At 44.4% G+C, this 18255-nt stretch overlaps 1 protein-coding gene across 7 annotated transcripts in view; it reads left to right on the top strand.

Annotated features, from left to right (window-relative positions):
• The window catches only part of RNF111 (ring finger protein 111), a 289510-nt gene that overhangs the window by 191250 nt on the left and 80005 nt on the right, over window positions 1–18255 (top strand). For all 7 annotated transcript variants that reach the window (XM_033920213.1, XM_033920212.1, XM_033920210.1 and 4 more), the window contains 2 exons: window positions 15582–15924; window positions 17112–17237. In XM_033920213.1, the coding sequence (XP_033776104.1) occupies window positions 15582–15924; window positions 17112–17237 (469 nt within the window). The remainder of the gene's footprint in view (window positions 1–15581; window positions 15925–17111; window positions 17238–18255) is intronic.

Genomic DNA, 18255 nt, shown 5'->3' with positions numbered 1-18255 from the left:
TAAGATTTAACAACTTTGTGTCATCAGCAAATTTAATTGTCTCACTAGTTATTTCCATCTCTAGATCATTGATAAATATGTCAAAAGCAGCAGTCCCAGCACAGACTCTTGGGGAACCCCACTATTTACCCTTCTCCATTGAGAATATTAACCATTTAAAACTATCATATTTTTCGCTCCATAAGATGCTCTTTTTTAACCCCTGAAAAGGGGGTGGAAAAGTGGGTGCATCTTATGGAGCGAATACACCTCCCCCGGTACCTCTTTAAAGTTGCGGTGGGGTCCAGCAAGCTCTCCTGCTGGACAGCTGGATTTGGTAGCAGAGCGGTGCAATGGAGGAACGCGACCTTTGCGGCGCGGAACCAGGCAGGAAGTGCAAAGGTCACACTCTTGCGTCATGCCACTCTGCTAACAAAGCCAGCAGGAGAACACGCTGGACCCCACCGCAACTTTAAAAAGGTACCGGGGGACTGCGGGCAGGCGGCTGTGGGCGGGCTCCTTCAGGCTGCGGATGGCTTCGGGTTTCCCAGCACCAGAATCTCCCCCCCCCCCTTTAGAGGAGGAAATCTTTTTTCCTTGGTTTTTCCTCCTCTACAGGGTGGTGCATCTTAATGGACGGGTGCGTCTTATAGATTGAAAAATACGGTACTCTGTTTTCTAATCCTATTGCTTCAGTCATTCTGATGATAATTCTACAGATTAGTCATGGAGGTGTTGGTTGGCACACAGATGGTTATGCCAAACAACTCATAGCTGGCAGCATTTTTGTGAGCACTAGTTAATAATTGCAGTTTCAGACGTCTACTCATATTAACTCCATAAAGGACTGAAGTAGTCACTTTGGACTTTGTGTTTAGGTTACACTTCTTTCAGGGGTAATTCAAGTAATTTACATACATTAATTACAATATGTAGCTGCCCACAGTAAAACACTGCTTATACAACAAAGTGCAAGGGAGGTTTGTCAAAAGAGAACCTTTGCTGCAACCTCTTCATAAAAGTAATTTTAAGTATTAAAAAAAACCTGAAATTTTTAGGAACAGTTGTTTTGACTGATAAATGTGTGAACCATTTAAAGAAAAGAACATCCTATTTCTAGCCACCTTTAAGCACATAGTTGGTGAAAAAACTGAAGCTGGAAAAGATTGGGTATTTCAGCAAAACTGTCCTTCCTTCAACATAACTGAAAAACAGCTATAAAGAATGAGAACATGAAGGTTTTGGAGTGGTCTTCACAGGCTCAAATATTAAAGAAAATGTGTAGGATGATTTTGAACATGCAATGTTGGGGGGTCAGCAGGTAAATTTTTGATTACCCTTTGTTTTCAATTTTTGTTTTTTTTTGTCTTGGTATGTAATCTGATAGTGTATGAGTATACCATAGGAGCCAACTTTTCAAAATGATTGATGGTGTTAAACTTTCTTTTCATGATCAAATTAGTTCAGTAGTTAAAAACTGTTTCTATAAGTTACGTCTTATTAGATCTTTATCCAAAGTTTTAAAACCAAAAGCTCTTAACATTCTCATTCATTCTTTGGTCATTTCTAGGCTAGATTACTGCAACACATTGTATCATGGCATAACCCAGAAAGAAATAAGAAGGCTACTAATCATACAAAATACAGCAATAAAAATTATTACTAACTCAAAAAAATATGATCATGTCACACCTCTTCTACAAAAAGCATACTGGTTACCAATTTCACACAGAATAATCTATAAAATTGCACTGATAACCTTAAAAATCCAACAAACCAATGCATCATTTTTTGATACCATCTTCTCCATCCAGGACATTTAGATCAACGGAACAGCACTTGCTGACTATTCCTTCTCTAAAAATAATAGGTACCAAGATCTACAATTTTTTTCAGTCATAGCACCCCAGCTTTGGAACAATTTACCAATCTATCTACGTGGAGAAACCTCATTAGAAAAATTTAAAAGCACATTAAAATGCCACCTGTACAAAGATGCATTTGAGTCATAGATAGGATAATTCATCTATCATTAATCCCAGGCTCAAATACCTAATTTTAACCAGACCTTATATATAGGTCACTATCTCCCCTATCCTCTTTTTTAGGCTTAGCCATATTTTAAAAACATTCTTCATCACCCTCCTGATGTTGTTTTTTCCCTAAATGTACTTTACTTTCTTCAAAGATTGTAGTTCATCCCTATTCCTTTTTGTATCGCTAATTACTTGTGTACATACATTGTATGTTTATTTGTATAAATTGTTTTATTTTTGTCTCCTAATTTTAAATTACATTACATTAGTGATTTTTATTCTGCTTGTACCTTGCGGTTCAAAGCGGATTACATAAGAAGAGAACTGGACATTTCCAGGAGGGTACATAACATTGGAGAATACAGATTGAGTGTATAGACATAATAACATTGGAAGATAAATCAGGTTATATTACATTACATAGCAGATTGTCTGTTTCCATATGTTGGTAGATAATCGGTTTCGGTAGGATGATTTAGGTTCCAGGTAGCTTTGTTGGTTTTTTGTTGTTTTTTTTTTTATTGGTCGATTGAGGGTATGGTGCCAGGGAATGCGCAGAACCTGGTAGGTGTAAGTGGAAGAGGAGAGGGAGATTAGGAAGATTGTAATGGTATTGAAAAGTAGTGTTTTGATTTCTAGGGGAAGAGGAGAGGGAGATTAGGTAGATTGTATATACTTTTTGAATAGCAGCGTTTTGATTTCTTTACGGAATGCTTTGAAGTCAGATGTTGAGGTTAATAGTCTGGTGATGGAGGGTTCGAGTTTTGCTGCATGCGTTGCTATGAGGTTATCATAAAGCTTTTTTACGATGAGTGCCATTGAGTTGTGGGTATGAGAATGGTGTCAGTGTTCTTCTTGTTCTGGGTGGAAGGTTATGGTTTAGGCGATCGTTTAGATAGGCAGGTGCAGTACCGTTGATTACTTTGAAGATTAGACAGTATAGTTTGAATTGAATTCTGGCTCGAATCGGTAGCCAATGTGAGTCTAGGTAGGCATTGGTGATGTGATCAAATTTTCCTAGGGAGTAGATTAGTCTGAGGGCTGTGTTCTGAACGGTCTGTAGTTTTTATCATGTTTGTAGGGCATGGTAGATATAGGATATTGCAGTAGTCCACAAGACCTAGTACCAGGGATTGTACAATGATTCTGTAGTGTTCTTTGTCAAAGTATTTCCTTATTTTTCTTAAGTTGCGCATTGTGAAGAATGCTTTTTGAGTAGTTTTGTTGATTTGAGTCTGCATAGTGCAGCATCTGTCTATCAGCACTCCAGGATTTTGAGGGAGGTTTGGATTGGGTATTTGATTGCTTTAATTTCCAGGTCTGTTTGAAGTATTGAAGTAACATAAGAACATAAGCAATACCTCCGCTGGGTCAGACCTGAGGTCCATCGCGCCCAACAGTCTGCTCGCGCGGCAGCCTAACAGGTCCAGGACCTGTGCAGTAATCCTCTATCTATACCCCTCTATCCCCTTTTCCAGCAGGAAATTGTCCAATCCTTTCTTAAACCCCAGCCCTATAACATCCTCTGGAAGCGCATTCCAGGTGTCCACCACACGTTGGATAAAGAAGAACTTTCTAGCATTCGTTTTGAATCTGTCCCCTTTCAACTTTTCCGAATGCCCTCTTGTTTTTTTATTTTCTGAAAGTTTGAAGAATCTATCCTTCTATACTCTCTCTATGCCCTTCATGATCTTATAAGTCTCTATCATATCCCCTCTAAGTCTCCTCTTCTCCAGGGAAGAGAGACCCAGTTTCACCAATCTCACAGCGTATGAAAGGTTTTCCATCCCCTTAATCAGACGTGTCGCTCTCCTCTGAACTCTCTCGAGTCGCGCCATATCCTTCTTAAGGTACGGTGACCAATATTGGACGTAGTACTCAAGATATTGCGTGTACAACAAACTTTTAATAAACTTGAAACTTGGAAAGTACCCTTCCTTAGACACAGTTCAAAGAGTTTGCTCAATATTGGGAGTGCACCAAGCTCCCACAGAGCTAGATCCTATGCATTCTGTCTTTTGCATATTTGTATTTGTGGTGTTGCTTTCCCCTGTTTTGTTCCTCCCCTCCTATGCTTAGTATTAACATAACATAAATTTTTATTTATATATCACAAAAACTTTTCGGTTCTATGCCGTTTACAAAAGAGTTGGACTGACCTTGTCAGTTAGCTACAACAGAACTTAGTCATTACCAATTAACAGTAGAATTATTTATCCTTAGACAAGCAGGCAGCATATTCTCACATGTGGGTGACGTCATCCATGGATAGTGAAAAGTGTAGTATCACTTTAAGCTTTTGCAAGCTTTTAGACTGCTTGTACCTTGCATGTGCGAGTGCCTTTCTGTTCTTTACTTTTGAAAAACAAGCAATGAAGAAAGTAGAAAGGAAAAGAGATTTTAAACTTTCTCCAAACTTTTCATTGTTCAGCAGCCTTCACACAAATTTCCTTACTTCCTACCATGATCATCGATGGATTTTTAGCCTTGTTTCTGCTCTAACCCAGCTCGCCCTCTCCGACTGTATCTGACTCTGGGCCTACAGATTAGAAGAAGATAAACACTATCAATTGTCAAAAAGGATTTTTTCTTTTTTTTTGTTTGTTTTCTTTATTTCAACATATAGGTCTGGAGTCAAACTTCCAGCGACTGGGTCTTGCTGGTAGCTATAGAGGCATCGGTAGGCATTGAGTCTGTTTGATGCATGCCTTTCTGTAACCAGTGTTTCAACCACATCAACACAGATGTATCGCAGTGGACAGTGCCCTGCCAATTAAGCATCGAGTCCATTTGATGCATGGCTTTCTGGTTGATACAGGTTGTCATTTCTGAAGTACATTGCCCTTTCAGGCACTCATGCTTTGACACCTGTGGCACCTTCGATACCACTTGATATTATATGGTCATGGTGCCTCCTCTTCATTGATGAACATAGATACAGATTGTCGTTTTAAAGTACATTGCCTTCTCTTGCTTTCACACTTCGATGTCTGTGACACCTTCAATACCACTTGATGTAATACAGTATTGGTGCTTCCTCTTCATGCATCGATCTGCTTGGGTACCGATCCATGCTAAGTATAGCACATATACCAACGGTCTCTTCTCCAGGTTCTTCTTGTAGCATTGGTGAACATCAAGCCTTATTGCAGTAAGTCTTTTCTTCAATACTGCAGCGTCTACACAGATGGTACCAGTCCTGGGTAGATGTACATCATCGAGGAATACCTCCACATCAACACCGGTGTTCTCCTGTGTAGATTGTGTCTCCTACTGGGCGTGCATCCTCTTTGAGGTCTCCCACCCCTCGACACCCTGCTGCACCATTGATCTCAATCTCAGGTATCAGTGTATGATATTCCTTCCAGGATTGATTACTTTCTGTGCATCACCTTAGTACCGGCCCAGTTTCAGCATAGCTCTTACAGGTCGTAAGGTACCATCTAAGAATCTGCTTCTCATCATTACATCGATTCGAATTACCTACTTAATCACATTGGCTGCAGTTTGGAGAACTGTTTTTTTTTCATCGGAGTGGTACTGAAGACATCAGGGAGCATCATCTATGTTCATTGTTTCCTGTCCTTTTCCATTTCTTTTTTCTTTCTTCAGTGTATCGAGTACTTTGAACAGGAGGGATCCCAGATCATGACTACAGGATACATTTCCCATCTAGATGTGCAGCTTAAAATTTTTAAATCGCTCTTAGTCATGACACAGCATTCCAGTTCTAGTTTCTTTATTTCTGACAGACTTTGAACTTTATTTTCTTATGGACTCCATGATGCAGGACCTACTCCTGCTGGAGCATTGGTCAAAGACTTGGCAACTAAGTTTCAATGCCAAAAAATGCAAGGTCATGCACCATGGCGGCAAAAATCCATGCAGGACTTACACCATAAATGGTGAGATACTAGCAAGGACTATAGCAGAACGTGACTTGGGGGTGATCATTAGCGAAGACATGAAGACTGCCAATCAAGTGGAGAAAGCTTCATCAAGGGCTAGACAAATCATGGGCTGTATCTGTAGAAGTTTCGTCAGCCGTAAGCCCAAGGTCATAATGCCGTTGTACAGATCCATGGTGAGACCCCATCTGGAATACTGTGTACAATTCTGGAGACCGCATTATCAAAAAGATGTGCGGAGAGTTGAGTCGGTTCAGCTAATGGCCACCAGGATGGTCTCAAGGATCTCCCGTATGAGGAACGACTGGGTAAGTTGCAGCTGTACTCACTCGAGGAACGCAGAGAGAGGGGAGACATGATCGAGACGTTCAAATATGTCACAAGCAGTGTTCCCTCTAAGGATTGATGAGGTGTGTGCAAAAAAAAATATGCATGAGCGACAAATTACATACTCCACAAATTTATGAGCAGGCGCAGAGGACGCATTTTTAAACAAATGTAGTTTATCCTTGTACTCCTTATGTAATTTTAATCATCTATGGATATGTTTGTATGTTTATTGTTCAAATGGTTTTATTTATTTCCCAAAATTTATTTTTGTTATACACATTGAAAATATTTGATATTGCGTTTAAATCAAAATCTCAATAAACTTGAAACTTGAAACGAGTGCCCATGAGATTGTGGGAGGGTTAAATACTCAAAACTTAGAAGAATAACAATTTACTTAAAGTTTTTGCTTCGCCAGCTTTCTGGTATCTTTACATAATGCAGTGGTGTACCTAGCATATGTAACACCCGGGGCCCATCATTTTTTGGCACCCCCCCCCCATCTGTACGAAAAACGTGATTTTTAGTAACAAGCCACACGTCACACATGAGTACCTAGGAAAAGGCAGCATCTTACATATTGCAGTGAACAGTACATCAATACACCCATTGTAAAACTAAACAAGCCAGACCAGCACAGATCAATCCTACACCGTCAATCCTAACAGAAAACCATGTCTTTCGAACACACAGAACACAGAAAACACCTTCGCCTAGTAAGGAATATGTAATCACAAACTAACCCCTCCCTCTTTTACAAAACTGTAGTGTGGATTTTAGCTACGGAGGTAACAGCTCTGATGCTCATAAAATTCTGAGCATCAGAGCTGCTACCACCAAGGCTGGTGCTAAAAACGCTTCACAGTTTTGTAAAAGGGGGGATAAAATAAAAATACATAGACAAAGGTTAAATTGAACCAGCAAGAAGCTGGACTCTGCATACAATGCTTCACAGAAACAGTGACACATGTCTCCTAAAGCAATAAATAAATAGAAATTTTTTTCTACCTTTGTCTTCTGTGGTTTCTCCTTTCCTCATCTTCTTGTAACTCTCTTCCTTCCATCCACTGTCTGCCGTCTCTCTTCCCCTATATGGCATCTTCTCTCCTTCTATGCCCCTTCCAGAAACTGTATGCCTCCCCCTTCCATCTCTCCTTTCACCCCATTGGTCTGGCATCTCTCTCCTCGCCTTCCCTCTCCCACACCTCTCCTCATAGTCTGGTATCTCCCCTTCCCTGATTCTCTGGCATCTCTCTCCTTTCCTTTTCTTCCATCTTTCGCTCCCCCTCCATGCTCTCACATCTCCCCCCTCCTTTTCCCTTAGACTGGCATACCTTCCTCCTACGCTCCAAGCCCTGGCATCTCCTTTAATTCCCTCCCTCATCTTCCTTCTCCCTCCAGCTGGGTACCGCAACACTCTTCCCTGCAGCTCTGCACTTCCCCACAATTGCCATGCTTCGGTTCCTCTTCTTCCTTCCTTCCCCCCCCCCCCCCCCCGCGGGACCCTGCGGCACCATCAACTCTTACTCCCTCTAATGTCGGCCCTGCAGCTCCAGACTTCCTCGCACCTTCTCCCCTCCCCCTTTGGATCGCTATTATTTTAAATGTTATAGCCGCGGAGCTGTATCCATCAGTGGAGATGTCTAACCTCGGCCTGCCCCGGAACTCTTACTGCAGCAGCCGCCCGTCTAGGCAGGAACAGGAAGTCACTGTTGCAGTAAGAGTTCCGGGGCAGGCCGAGGTTAGACATCTCCACTGATGGATACAGCTCCGCGGCTATAACATTTAAAATAATAGCGATCCAAAGGGGGAGGGGAGAAGGTGCGAGGAAGTCTGGAGCTGCAGGGCCGACATTAGAGGGAGTAAGAGTTGATGGTGCCGCAGGGTCCCGCGGGGGGGGGGGGGGAGGAAGGAAGGAAGAAGAGGAACCGAAGCATGGCAATTGTGGGGAAGTGCAATCCCCCCAATGCGTCCCCTTACCTTACCTCCCCTTACCTTTGCGACGCGTGTGTGCGCTGTGAAGAGAAACTTGTGCGCTGCGATGTAATATTTTGTGCGCGAGCACAGGCCAGCGCAGCTTAGCGGGAACACTGGTCACAAGCCGTATTTGGTGGAAGAGGATCTCTTTTTCCTTAAAGGACCCATGGCAACAAGAGGGCATCCGTTGAAAATCAGGGGTGGGAAATTTCATGGCGACACCAGAAAATATTTCTTCACCGAAAGGGTGGTTGATCGCTGGAATAATCTTCCACAACAGGTAATTGAGGCCAGCAGCGTGCCAGATTTTAAGAAAAGATGGGATTGGCATGTGGGATCTCTTCATGGAGGTAGTTAGGGGGTGGGCCATTAGTGTGGGCAGACTAGATAGGCCGTGGCCCTTTTCTGCCGTCATGTTCTGTTTCTATTGTGCAGATTCACATAAGAAGGGAATTTGATGTTATTTATACATGACATTGATGCTTACCTGGGCAGCGTCAATATGGGTCCAAAAGGCATTGATGCTCTTATTTCAAACGTTGGTGATCTTCCTTCCTTGGATCATTGATCATCATCAAAGCATTGACGCCCTTCTTTACATAAGAACATAAGCAATGCATCCACTGGGTCAGACCCGAGGTCCATCGCGCCCAGCAGTCTGCTCACGCGGCGGCCCAACAGGTCCAGGACCTGTGCAGTAGCCCTCTATCTATACCCCTCTATCCCTTTTTCCAGCAGGAAATTGTCCAATCCTTTCTTGAACTCCAGTACCTTACTCTGTCCTATTACGTCCTCTGGAAGCGCATTCCAGGTGTCCACCACACGCTGGGTAAAGAAAAACTTCCTAGCATTCGTTTTGAATCTGTCTCCAACTTTTCCGATTCTGCATTCACATTGATGTTTTCTTCAGAATACCGTGAGGTTTCATTCACATCTCAGAAACCAGCTCAGTCTTTTTGACCTACTTCTAGAGACTATTTTCATTGGTACTGGACCTACCTGAGCCATAGCATTGTGGTGTTAAATCAAGCTTTCTATCGCGGCATCGATCCACATTGCAACCGCCTTTCTATACTGCTTCAGGAATCCACCATGGGTGTAGAGCCTGTAAGCTGGTTTATCCCAGGACAAGCAGGCAGCATATTCTTGACTGATGGGTGACGGCACCGACGGAGCCCCGGTACGGACACTTTTAGAGTGATTGCACTCTAAGAACTTGGAAAGTTCTAGAGACCGCACCGCGCATGCGCGAGTGCCTTCCCGCCCGACCCCGACGCGCGGTCCCTCAGTTTCTTAGTTTCCGCGGAGCTAAGAAGTCGCATTTTCAACGGCTGTTGAAATATTTTTTTCATTCGCCTTCCCGCTCGCGTAAACTTTTTCGGGTTCTTTTTGCCCTTTCTTTTTTCTTTCTTTAAAAAAAAAAAAAAAAAAATTTCTTTTGTTTTTGTCGAGTTTTCTTGATTTGACCCGGCGGGGCCTACTGCCATCATCGAGGCCTCGGCCTTCGATTTGGCAGAAGCCGTTTTTACGTTCATGCCCCCCCAGCCTGGGTTCAAGAAGTGCCAGCGGTGTGCACGGCCTATTTCCCTGACAGACCCGCACAACTGGTGCCTTCAGTGTCTGGGTCCGGAACATCAGGCCTCTACCTGCACCCGCTGTGCCACTTTGAAAAAGCGGACTCTCAAAAATCGAGAGATACAGCAAAGACTGCTTTTCGGCACCGACATGTCCGACCCCGCGTCTTCGGCGCCGGTCTCGGTACCTGTTTCGTCGGCACCCACCTCATCGACGCCACGCGATACCGCGTCGGCGTCGCAGCATGCAGGTAAGCCGGCTAAGAAGCCTTCCCCGCTGGAACGTCCTCCGGTCTCCATTGCAGAGAGTCCAATCCTGCCGACCGTGAGGCGCCAGCGGAAGCGCTCCGCCCCTATTGAGGTGAGTCCCTCGACATCGGGCTCCTCATCTCCGGGGCGTCGAGCGGCACCGCAGGTACCGCAGAAGAAAAAAGCGGTACCGGTGCCCTCCCTTGATGATCGCATTGCGGCCATCTTGCAGGTACAGCTGAAGGAACAGCTCAAACAACTCCTTCCAGCTCTCCTGACACCGAGCCCTCCGGTATCGGTCCCCACTGAGCAACCGGTACCGATCGTGGAACAGTCCGTATTATCACCATCCACTCCTTCGGTACCGGTACACTTGGCCTCATCGGCATCGATGCCTGTCCTCGCACCGGAGCCCAGGTCTCATCACCAATCGGTACAGACATCGGCTCCGGTGCGACCGATAACATCACCCGGTACCGCGTCGGTGAGGTCGGGTAAGTCGGTACAGAAGTCCCGACACCGAGATCCATCCACCCCTGAGTCTCGGGACCGTGGTCCCCATGTTCGAGACCCTGATCTGTGGGGCGACTCTGAAGAACCTCTTCAGTCAGAAGGGGAGTGTTCATCAGAGGAAGACGAGCCTGTTCTGCAGGATATTTCCTCCAAACCTGATTCCACCTCTTTCTCTTCTTTTTTAAGAGATATGTGTGAATCTCTTTCCATTCCTTTGGAGGCTGAGTCTAAAAAGTCCAAAGCTTTTTTGGACGCTCTTGATTTTGACCAGCCTCCAAAGGAATTCTTGAAACTCCCTTTACATGACATCCTGAGGGAGACATTTTACAAGAATCTGGAGACTCCTCTTACTATCCCGGGAGCTCCCCGCAAATTGGATTCCCTTTATAAAGTAATCCCTATTCCTGGTTTTGATAAACCACAGCTCTCTCATGAGTCTCTTCTTGTAGAATCCACCCTCAAGAAGTCCTTAGGAGCTAGTGTCTATGCCTCTGTCCCTCCTGGCAGAGAGGGTAAAGCCATGGATAAATTCGGTAAGCGACTTTACCAGAATGCGATGCTTGCTAATCGTTCTGGTAACTATGCTTTTCATTTTTCGTTTTATTTAAAGCATCTCCTTACCACCATGGCTTCCTTTGAGCAGTACCTTCCTGTGGGGAATCGTGAGGCTTTCCATCAGTGCTCTTCAGCTCTTTTCCAGCTCAGGAAATTCATGGTAAGGTCTATATATGACACTTTTGAGCTTACCTCTAGAGCAACAGCCATATCTGTAGCCATGCGCCGTTTGGCTTGGCTCAGAGTCTCTGAGCTTGATGTTAATCATCAAGACCGGTTGGCTAATGCCCCATGTTTAGGGGATGAGCTGTTTGGAGATTCTATGGACTCAACGACCCAGAAGCTCTCGGCTCATGAAACCCGCTGGGATACCCTTCTTAAGACCAAGAAGAAACCTCCACCTTCACGGCCATTCAGACAGCAAACGGCCTATCAGCGGCGTTTTGTGGCTCGCCCCTTGCAGCCTTCCACTCAGCAACCTAGGAGGCAGCGTCAACAGCAGCGGCAAGCACCTAGACCTCAGCAGCAACAACCAGCTAAGCAGCCTCCTCCACAAAAATCGACTCAGCCCTTTTGACTTGATCCTCGAGGGCATAGCCAGCGTTCAACCTTCTCCTCTCCTCCCTCAACCGATAGGAGGACGTCTGTCTTTCTTTCTCAGCCGGTGGGAAGTTATCACTTCGGACCAGTGGGTCCTCAACATCATCCGCCACGGCTACTCTCTCAACTTTCACACCCTCCCGGGCCAAAGTCTACCAAAAGAGTCTGCTTTGCACACTCCTCAATCTGCCCTCCTTTGTCAGGAGGTTCAGTCCCTCCTGCTTCTGAACGCCATAGAGGAAGTTCCTCTGGACCAAAGAGGGCACGGGTTCTACTCCCGGTATTTTCTAGTCCCCAAGAAAACAGGAGACCTCAGACCAATTCTAGATCTGCGAGATCTCAACAAATGTTTGGTCAAAGAAAAATTCAAAATGCTATCTCTAGCTACGCTTTATCCTCTCCTCGATCACAACGACTGGCTATGCTCTCTCGATCTCAAAGAGGCCTACACTCACATTCCAATTCATCCGGCCTCCAGACAGTACCTGCGCTTCATGATCAATCACTGTCATTACCAATACAGAGTGCTCCCCTTCGGTCTTGCCTCCTCTCCAAGAGTGTTCACCAAATGTCTGGTAGTGGTGGCAGCTTTTCTGCGCTCCCACCACCTTCAGGTTTTTCCCTACCTGGACGACTGGTTAATCAAGGCCATTTCATCTCAGACTGTTCTTCTGGCCACCAACCAGACCATCTTTTTTCTCCAACTCCTGGGGTTCGAAATCAATATACCCAAGTCTCACCTTCTTCCTACGCGGAGACTTCAATTCATTGGAGCGATACTGGACACGGTCCAGATGAGAGCCTTCTTGCCGGACAACCGTCTTCACAACCTCCAATCGCTCTGTCAGCAGGTGCTGTCCCAGCACTCCATTTCTGCAAAGCAGATGATGATTCTCTTGGGTCACATGGCCTCCACAGTTCATGTCACACCACTGGCACGGCTTCACCTGCGCACTCCTCAATGGACCCTGGCTCTCCAGTGGTCTCAAGCGACAGACTCTTGCTCACGACACATATCTGTGACATCGTCTCTTCGTCAGTCTCTGCAATGGTGGTTGATATCCTCAAATCTCTCCAGGGGCCTTCTGTTCCATCTGCCTCCTCATCATCGGGTCATCACCACCGACGCCTCCCCTTATGCATGGGGAGCCCATCTGAACGAGTTCCAAACTCAGGGCCTTTGGACTCCTCAGGAAAAGAAGCATCACATCAATTTCCTGGAACTCAGGGCAATGTTCTATGCCCTCAAAGCCTTCCAACACCTTCTATTTCCTCAAGTCCTTCTCATTTGCACAGACAACCAGGTGGCCATGTACTACATCAACAAGCAAGGGGGAACGGGCTCTCGCCTCTTATGCCAGGAAGCCCAGAGAATCTGGTCTTGGGCATCCTCGCGCCACTTATTCCTGAAAGCGATTTATATTCAAGGAGAACAGAACTTCTTAGCGGACAAGCTCAGCAGAGTTCTCCAACCCCACGAATGGACTCTCGACCCATCGACTCTACAGTCCATCTTTGCACAATGGGGCACTCCTCAGGTGGACCTTTTTGCAGCTCCTCACAATCATCAGTTGCCCCAATTCTGCTCCAGACTTTACTCTCCTCACCGTCTGGCAGCGGATGCATTTCTTCTGGATTGGTCCAATCTGTTCCTTTATGCTTTCCCTCCTCTGCCTCTCATGCTTCGGACCTTGTTCAAACTAAAGAGGGAACGGGCCACCATGATCCTGATTGCTCCACGGTGGCCCAGACAACATTGGTTCTCCCTTCTACTTCAACTCAGTTCCAGGGATCCATTTCTACTTCCACTGTTTACATCTCTGCTTACACAGGATCAGGAAACCCTCCTCCATCCCAACCTGCAGTCTCTACACCTGACAGCTTGGTATCTCTCGGGCTGACTTCAACTGATCTTTTGCTATCTCAGCCTGTTCGCTCCATCCTGGACGCCTCCAGGAAACCAGCCACTCTTCAATGTTACCATCAAAAGTGGACGAGGTTTTCTTCTTGGTGTCTCCTACATCATCATGACCCCAAGTCTCTTGCAGTGGAACCCCTATTGGATTATCTGCTTTCTCTGTCTACTTCTGGTCTCAAGTCTACTTCCATCAGAGTTCATCTCAGTGCCATTACGGCCTTTCATGAGCCGGTCCAAGGGAAACTCCTTTCAGCTCATCCCCTGGTCTCCAGATTCATGCGAGGTCTTTTCAATCTGAAACCACCTCTCAAAGCACCTCCGGTGATCTGGGATCTAAACGTGGTTCTCTCCGCCTTGATGAAGCCTCCATTCGAACCCTTGGCTACTACCTCTTTCAAGTTTCTCACTTGGAAGGTACTTTTTCTTATTGCTCTCACCTCTGCCAGGAGGGTCAGTGAGCTCCATGCACTAGTTTCTGATCCACCTTTCACTGTCTTTCATCACGACAAGGTGGTTCTACGTACACATCCAAAGTTTCTCCCTAAGGTTGTTTCTGAGTTCCATCTCAACCAATCTATTGTACTACCTGTTTTTTTCCCTAAACCTCACTCCCTTTCCGGGGAACAGGCTCTTCATACTTTGGACTGTAAGCGGGCTTTAGCTTACTATTTAGACCGTACTAAGCCCCACAGATCATCTCCCCAACTTTTTCTGTCCTTTGACCCGAATAAATTGGGACGTCCTGTTTCTAAGCGCACACTATCTAATTGGCTTGCTGCGTGCATTTCATTCTGCTATGCTCAGTCCGGACTGACACTGGAAGGTTCTGTCACGGCACATAGAATTAGAGCTATGGCAGCATCTGTAGCTTTCCTCCGTTCCACGCCCATTGAGGAAATCTGCAAAGCTGCTACGTGGTCCTCAGTCCATACTTTTACATCTCATTATTGTCTGGATGCTTTCTCCAGACGGGATGGACATTTCGGCCAATCTGTTTTACAAAATTTGTTTTCCTAATGGCCAACCTTCCCTCCATCCCTCTTTTTGTTAGCTTGGAGGTCACCCATCAGTCAAGAATATGCTGCCTGCTTGTCCTGGGATAAAGCACAGTTACTTACCGTAACAGGTGTTATCCAGGGACAGCAGGCAGATATTCTTGCGTCCCACCCACCTCCCCGGGTTGGCTTCTTAGCTGGCTTATCTTAACTGAGGGACCGCGCGTCGGGGTCGGGCGGGAAGGCACTCGCGCATGCGCGGTGCGGTCTCTAGAACTTTCCAAGTTCTTAGAGTGCAATCACTCTAAAAGTGTCCGTACCGGGGCTCCGTCGGTGCCGTCACCCATCAGTCAAGAATATCTGCCGGCTGTCCCTGGATAACACCTGTTACGGTAAGTAACTGTGCTTTTTTTCCTGTTGCTTGGATGCTTGAACATGAAAATCATAGCACGAGGACTAGTGGGGGAATCTAATATGAAAAAGATCTACTGAAAAAGATATTATCAAGGTAAGGACATAATCTCTCTATAAAGTTTACATGCAAACAGTTCGCAGCATTTGGATATTGAATATCCAAAGGAGTCAGTCAGGAACAAAAATGGTGCAGATTCTTTGAAACAGTTAACATTTACTGGGAAAAAAAAATGAATGCTTAGTATTTATTCATTCGTTTGTCTGATATATACACAGTGTAGTTCATATACATGCTACATATTTTAGACCATGTTTCAGTGGTTCCAACCCTGTCCTGGAGGACCACCAGGCCAATCGGGTTTTCAGGCTAGCCCTAATGGAAGTGATATGCATGCAAATCTGCTTCATGCATATTCATTAAGGCTATCCTGAAAACCGATTGGCCTGGTAGTCCTCCAGGACAGGGTTGGGAACCACTGTTTTAGACTATAGTTAAACCATTTTTGTGTGTTTTTTTTGTTGTTTTTTTTCAGATGCTGCTTTAACAAGACCACTTCATCACCAGGCTTCAGCATGTCCTCATTCACATGGCAATCCACCTCCCCAGCCACAGCCTCCACCTCAGGTTGATTATGTCATTGCTCATCCAGTGCACCCATTTCACCCTCCCATCCCTACTCATGCTTCAGCTCATCCTGTCCCAGCCCCTCCTCCTCCTCCCCCAACTCATTTAGCCAGCACAACAGCTCCAATTCCACAGCATCTTCCCCCTCCACACCATATCCCTACTGCAGCATCTACAGCGCAGAGGCTTCACACACATGAAGTGATACAAAGGATGGAGGTCCACAGGAGACGACTGTTGCAGCACCCGACGTATGTTAGACTTAATTTATTGCAATTCTCGTCTGTTTCCCTTAAATTATTTTATTTGAATTTCACGCATGTCTTTTTAGTAGTAGCTCAAAGTGAGTTACAGTCCAGTTCAGTAGCTACTTCCCTGTCCCTTGAAGGCTTATAATCTGCACCCAAGACAATGGAGAGTCAAGTGACTTGCCCAAGATACAAAGAGCCACATTAAGTTACCATGTCTAAAAATTCCAGTTCATGAGAAGATAGTGAAGCAAGGAGATGCTATTTGTTCATTTGTATGCTGTTATTTTTGATGTAAGGCAGTATTAGTTTACTTGTATTATATGTATTATATATGTATTATATTCTTCTAAGCTGTGTACATGCCTAACAACTGCACACACAGTTTTTGCTGGCTGTCTTTATTGTGAACATAGACTATACCACACACATTGAGTCAAGGCTAAACACTTGTGCACATAATGTTTTTCATGTGCACATGGTCCAGCAAACATTGGAGATAACATTAATTATATGTCTTACAGTTTAAAACATACATAATAATAATAGCAGGTAGCCTTTAACTCTGACATTATTTGTTTTTACAGTCTTATATTTGTCTTATAGTAAGAGGATAAAGAAAGAAATGGGTTTCTATGGGAATAATTTTGAGTCAGTGCACTTAATATTTTTTGGGTAGATTGTCTGTATTTGTGGCCATTTTGTGTTCAAGGTTTTTACTTGTTTTTTGTTCCTTTCTTATATTTTGCAGTTAAATGTAGTTTGTCATGCTCTTCTAATATCTCCTTAACTGTATTTGAATACCCATACATCTGAATGCTGAAAGTGATATTCAGCTAAAAAGATTTTCATTTCTGTCATGCAGTTAAAGTAGTATCTCTTAGCTGCCACAAAATTAAATTTCCCCATGAAGAGAAGGGAGATCCTTTCAGTATGGGAAGAAATCCATAAGCTTTTTTCTGAAGGGATTAAGTTAAAATTCCTCTTAAGTTAAAATTTCAGCAACTGGCCCTGCAATGATGACCCCTGATTACAATCACATTGATATTGTAAGGAAATGATAAACCATGTTGTAAAACTTTATTACAAGTAGGGATTTTAATTTCAGTATTATAAAACACACACTGAGTACTTGAACTGTTTTAAAATAATTTTACTGTTGTTTTCTTATTTTGTTGCTGTGTTTTCAGACGTGCACATGAGCGTCCACCACCACATCCTCACAGAATGCACCCCAACTATGGTCATGGTCACCATATTCATGTGCCTCAGACAATGTCTTCACACCCCCGTCAAGTTCCAGAACGGTCTGCATGGTCAGTATTTATAAAATCATAAGTAAGATTGGTAGAATTTAATGCATAATGGCATTTTTATAGGAAAGGAAGTTAATTACTGAATTAGCCCAATATTCAAAAGCAGTTATCCAGATAGCAGCAGCCATAAAGAAAAGAGCTTTAGCCAGACCTATCTGTAAATTTTCTGGATGGTTAAGAACATAAGAATTGCCATAATAGAACAAAGGTCCATTAAGCCCAGTATCCTGTTCCCAGCAGTGGCCAACCCAGGTCACAAGTACCTGGCAAGATCCCAAACAATAAAATGGATTTTATTCTGCTTATCCTAGGAATAAGCAGTGGATTTCTCTGAGTCATCTCAATAATGGCCTATGGACTTCTCTTTTAGGAAATTATCTAATCCTTTTTTAAACCCCGCTAAAGCTAACTGATTTCACCACATTCTCTGGCAACAAATTCCAGAATTTAATTATACGTTGTGTGAAGAAATATTTACTCCAGTTTGTTTAAAATCTACTATTAAGTAGTATAAGAACATAAGAATTGCCGCTGCTGGGGCAGACCAGTGGTCCATCGTGCCCAGCAGTCCACTCCCATGGCAGCCCTTAGGGCAAAGACCAGTGCCCTAATTGAGTCTAACCTTACCTGTATACGTTCTGGTTCAGCAGGAATTTTTCTAACTTTGTCTTGAATCCCTGGAGGATGTTTTCCCCTATAACAGTCTCCGGAAGAGCATTCCAGATTTCTACCGCACTCTGGGTGAAGAAGAACTTCCTTACGTTTTTACAGAATCTATTCCCTTTTAACTTTAGAGAGTGCCCTCTCGTTCTCTCTACCTTGGAGAGGGTGAACAACCTGTCTTTATCTGCTAAGTCTATTCCCTTCATTATCTTGAATGTTTCAATCATGTCCCCGATCCATTCATTATTTTATAGACTTCTATCATATACCCCCTGAGCCATCTCTTCTCCAAGCAGAAGAAACCTAGCCACTTTAGACTTTCTTCATAGGGAAGTGGTCCCATCCCTTTTATCAT

The sequence above is a fragment of the Geotrypetes seraphini genome, chromosome 14 (genome assembly GCF_902459505.1).
Source record: "Geotrypetes seraphini chromosome 14, aGeoSer1.1, whole genome shotgun sequence".
Classification (NCBI taxonomy): domain Eukaryota; kingdom Metazoa; phylum Chordata; class Amphibia; order Gymnophiona; family Dermophiidae; genus Geotrypetes; species Geotrypetes seraphini.
The sequence above is the reverse complement of the archived record's forward strand: the minus strand, read 5'-3'. Positions and strand labels throughout refer to the sequence as shown.